The sequence below is a fragment of the Lathyrus oleraceus genome, chromosome 3 (assembly GCF_024323335.1).
Source record: "Lathyrus oleraceus cultivar Zhongwan6 chromosome 3, CAAS_Psat_ZW6_1.0, whole genome shotgun sequence".
Classification (NCBI taxonomy): domain Eukaryota; kingdom Viridiplantae; phylum Streptophyta; class Magnoliopsida; order Fabales; family Fabaceae; genus Lathyrus; species Lathyrus oleraceus.
In genome coordinates this window covers 107,834,538-107,839,272 of record NC_066581.1, presented here as the reverse complement: position 1 = coordinate 107,839,272, position 4,735 = coordinate 107,834,538, and the positions used below count along the sequence as shown (strand labels likewise).

The 4,735-nt window shown below is 33.4% G+C and overlaps 1 protein-coding gene across 3 annotated transcripts; it reads right to left on the bottom strand.

The window, feature by feature from the left end:
- Positions 1-446: 446 nt before the first annotated feature.
- Positions 447-3,836, bottom strand: LOC127125666 (uncharacterized). Of its 3 annotated transcripts, none has more exons than XM_051054459.1 (2): positions 3,406-3,836; positions 447-1,519 (listed from the first exon to the last, which is right to left on the bottom strand). In XM_051054459.1, the coding sequence occupies exon 2, from the start codon at positions 1,511-1,513 to the stop codon at positions 689-691; it is 825 nt and encodes a 274-aa protein (XP_050910416.1). In that variant the 5' UTR covers positions 1,514-1,519; positions 3,406-3,836; the 3' UTR covers positions 447-688. The 3 variants fall into 3 exon arrangements, with proteins under 3 accessions (XP_050910416.1, XP_050910414.1, XP_050910415.1); XM_051054457.1 differs by lacking the exon at positions 447-1,519 and adding an exon at positions 1,757-2,876; XM_051054458.1 differs by lacking the exon at positions 447-1,519 and adding an exon at positions 1,757-2,876 and having other exon boundaries at positions 3,687-3,836.
- Positions 3,837-4,735: the final 899 nt, after the last annotated feature.

Here is a 4,735-nt window from a genome sequence, read left to right as displayed (position 1 = left end):
GATTTTTATCAAAATTGATTTTGAATGTATAATTACCAAAATGGACATGGTTAAACACATAAATAAAAAAGACAAAATTAATAATATTTAAACATAATAAAAATTACAAATATATAATAAAATTTGAAATGCAACATAACACTAAAATATTATTACAATACTAATTTAAATTGAAATATAGTACTAATTTATAGCAATATTAAGTTTTTAACTTGTACTCTATAATTTTATTGCGAATATTGAGTCGCGAACGTGATCCATCTCTAATGATGAAGCGACATTTAAAACTTGTGATTGATCTAAGTTAGGCGATATATGGTAATCATCATGGTGAATGGTTGTATTTTCATCTTCATAAAGATTAAAATCAACATCAATTTCTGCATTCCTTCTAATAAAGTTGTGAATGGTCATTGTTGCGACGACTATTTGAACCTGCGTCTGAAATTTGAACTTGGGCATACAACGCAAAATTGCAAATTTGTTCTTCCATACTCCAAAAGTTCTTTCTATTGTGCACCTTAAACTTGAGTGATAATAATTAAATACTTCATTATTATTTGCGAACCCGTTAGAACGCCTAAAATCAGGAAGGTGATAACGTTCACATCTGTAGGGACCAATGTATCCTATTGGTGTTGGATAGCCAGAATCTACCAAATAATACTTACCTATAAAAATAAATTAATCATTTAAAAGTGAAGTCAAATATTATAAAAAAAATCATTAGTAGTAATAAAAAGAACAAACCAGGAGGAGGGTGTGGAAAATTAAGGTTCACATTTGTGAGAGCTTGGTCAAAAACACGTGCATCATGGGCAGTACCTTCCCAACCGGCTAATACAAAAGTGAAACACATATTCCAATCACATACAACCATTATATTTTGTGTAGGATATCCCTTTCTTCCAATATACCTGGTTTGCTCGTTGGCATTAACTACACATGACACATGAGTACCATCAATTGCTCCTATAGCATTCTTGAAAAAAGGCCAATAACGTTGATCATTTTTTATTTTTGAATGACAATCATGAAATGTAGGATCTTCAGGTTTAATATATTTCATAGACAACTTAAGACAAGCACGAAGTACCCGATGAAAATGTCTACTAACAGTCTCCCCTGAGTGTTGAAACCTTTCTTGAATCATTCTATTACCTACCCCATGTCCAACAACAACTAAAAACATTGCAACCATTTCTTCAACTCCCATTCTTTTAGAAGACTTTAAACCATGCTCAACTAGTTTAGTGCATATCAAATTAAAAATATGTTTTTCCATTCGAAACATCTCATAACAGCGAGTGGAGTTACCTTGCAATATTTCTTGAACCCATGCATGACCGCTTAATTCACTAGTTCTACATGGTTCTTTGCATAATTGACTTACTGCGTATTCTCCAATTAGTGCAGCCACAAAACTAGCTTGTTGAAAAAATTCATCATCATCATCATCATTGCCATCTTCTTCTTCTCTATTGTTGTCCAATTGCTCATTCTGATCATTCATTTATCCCTTCATAATTATAAATAATAGCATTTAGGTGTAAGTAAATCTACATTCCATACCAGTATGAAATTAACTAGTAGTATAATTTAAGTAGATGCACCCTTCATTTCATTTCATAATTAACTAGCAGTATCTAACTAACAGTATGAAATATAGCATTTAGTAATTCCATTTCAATACTTATAAACATAGCATTTAGTAATAGAAACATAGCAAATTCATTTCAATACTTATAATTCCACTTCACCATATCATTTGGTAATTAAAAGATAGCTAATCCTAATACATAAAAAGTCTAATTACTATAAGTCCTAGTTTAAGATGATTCATAGCTTAAGATCCTAATACATAAATAAGACTAATTTTTATGAAATTTTAGATCAATTACATCTTCATAAACGACATAGGATTATTTGCTGCAAATTTAAGCCAATGCACCCTTCTATCTTCAAAACCTTTAAAGGAAACAAACATCTCCCTCGCAGGCTTGAACATCATTAGTTGGCAACATTTTGTCAACAAGTCTATATCACTTGTAATTTCATCCATGGTATGGAGTGTGGCCATCACCTCACCAATAGATGTACTAGTTATAGCATCATTTCGTGCCTTACATGTTTCCGCAATCACACTAACAGCTTCAGCTATTGTTGATGAGGGAGTTATCTTTTTCTTGGTTTTCTTTTCAACACCAGTAGCTCTCTTTCTCTTTTGTCCACTACTTTGGCTAGCAACCCCTTGGGAAGTATTCAAATTAATATTTGAAAAATCTTCCGTTGCTCCAATACTTACATCTTCACTATCACCCGATCCTTCTTCCATATCCAAGCCAATATTATTAGGACATGGACCTAAGTCATCAACATCGTTACCACAATCCTCATCGGGAAATATACCACTTGAAGGTGCCCAAGCATACTCACCATTAGCCACCACATCCTTGAAAAGTGTGGTTAGTTGATTAGCAGATGGAAGTCCTTTCTCTCTAAATTTTCCATATAGAGGATTTTCCAATTGTTTTTTCTCCCACCACTCGTCCGGTGCATCAAATGAATTCTTCTCACTATCCCACCCCATTCCGGTAACTTTTCCAAATAAATTAAACCATGCTCTCCATTCCTTTCTCAAGCTATCATATCTATTTTTCAATTTTGTCTTGTCATAATTTCTCCCGGATGATCCATTAAATTGAGAAACAATGTTTTTCCAACCCGTCTTGGTAAAGCTAGTTCCAATGCGCTCACCTTTCGTAACTTGATCCATACATGCTTGAATGAATATTTCGTTAACTTTAAGATCCGTCCAACTAGCTTTATATCTTTGAATTTCATCAACATGAATTTTTCTCTTTGTAGTCATAATACTATGTACACAAAGTTACAAACACACATCAACACTAACAATAATGTGTGAGTAGAAAATGATTTTAACATGATATGGCAACAAAATTTCACTCATAATACAAGTAGCAGCATTATAGGCTGCCATATGAAATTACACAAACTCATGAAGTATATCAACACTAAAGTAGCAGCACTAAAGTTGCATTGCAGGAAAAAATTAACTAGCCGTAAAAAACTAGCTCATGAAAGTATATAAGCACTATAGTATATAAACATTAGAATGTATTTGCAATATATAAATATTATAGTATAAACATTAGAATGCATTTGAACATAAACTAGTATATAAACAATAGCAGTTTGAAAACATAAGCAGTATATCAACACTATAGTTTAATATTGAACAAAATAAATTCTAAGAGGCATTTTATCAAACACTTAGAATGCATTTAGGTGAGCGAAAAAAAAACAATTGTTTCTTCTCATATTCATATCAGTTGCAGAAGAATTACAAAATACAACCATTATAGAACAAAATTATGAGATTACCTTATTCTTGGAGTAGAATTTTTCCTTGTATTTTTGGTTGTAAGAGATGATGGTGTATATATAGACTTGAAGGTAATAAATCTTAATCAAATTTGGTTTACCAAATTCATTAATACAAAGCAAAGAGAGTAATGAAGGAATTAATACAAAGCAGAAAATTGGAAAGTAGAGAGTATGGTAGCTTGAAAATAGAAGAAACAGTTGAAAAGAAATTAAAGAGGACAATGAAGGAAAATTGTAAGAACCAAAATATCATAAATGCAGAATTGATTCTTGCTAACCTCAAAAGCTAGGAATTGTAGCTTCTATTGGAATTGCTTCTAGGAGAGTAGAATTGATTTTGGAGAAAAAACCCAAACAAGAAAATAAGACCACTTTTAAGTTTAAAGGAATAAAACGTGAGTTTGGGGCTTCAAGAAGCCAATCCAAACATAGCCTAAAACTCCCTCCAACTACCATTTAACATTTCAAACTCCTTTTTAACAGGAAAAAACAACTTAATAATTTTTCCATTTTTTACAAAATCAAGCTACCGAATCAGTTAGCATCTCACCAATTAACTAAATCATAACTTAGCAATAAACTTCGAGCAGAATTCTAAAACTAACGGCTGTCTCGTATCCAACTGAAAGTGAAGCTTTAGTTGGATTCACATTCAGTTTTCACAGCCAATCTCCACTATATAAATCAAACACCACAACTCAATTGAGGCTCTCGATTTTTCAATTCACCTTCACCTTCAAACTCTCTCGATTCCCTCTCTTTTTTCCATAAAATTTCACATTGCTCACGCTTCTGGATTCTTTTTCAATCTCTTTCTGAATCACTCCGGATTTTTCCCTCTCAATTTTTCAAACTTCACTCTCCCTCTCAATTTCCAGATTTTTTCCCTCACCTGTTTCCAATCCAAAAACCACTCATCCATCACAATCGTTTCAAGCGCGTACTACCAAAAGTAGAATAAGGTTCGACACAGAAGGAAGAGAAGAGGCCTTGAAGAACAGAAGGAAGAAGAAAGAGTAACTCGAGGAGAAAGCAAGTGATACCTGGTGTTGATCCGGTGAGTACGTGTTATTGCTTTTCGCCTTCATCTCAGCTTCGCGCGCGTTCGAGTTGTCACGTTTGTTCTTTCGCGGTTGATTCATCTTGTTGTGATTGGTATTCACGGTTAAAGGTTGAACTCGAGTTTAGATCTTGAGTTTGACGCGTCCGCCGTTGCTTCCTAATATGGCACTTGAAGAAGACACAGACATGAAGCCGGATGCTAAACATGAATCCATGGTGTTAATCGGTGTTTCCAAACACGGAGATAATGGAGGACATGAGGGCG

What these genes read in the sequence shown, in the direction of transcription:
- LOC127125666 (XM_051054457.1), bottom strand. Translation starts at nt 2,872, where the DNA reads ATGACTACAAAGAGAAAAATTCATGTTGATGAAATTCAAAGATATAAA.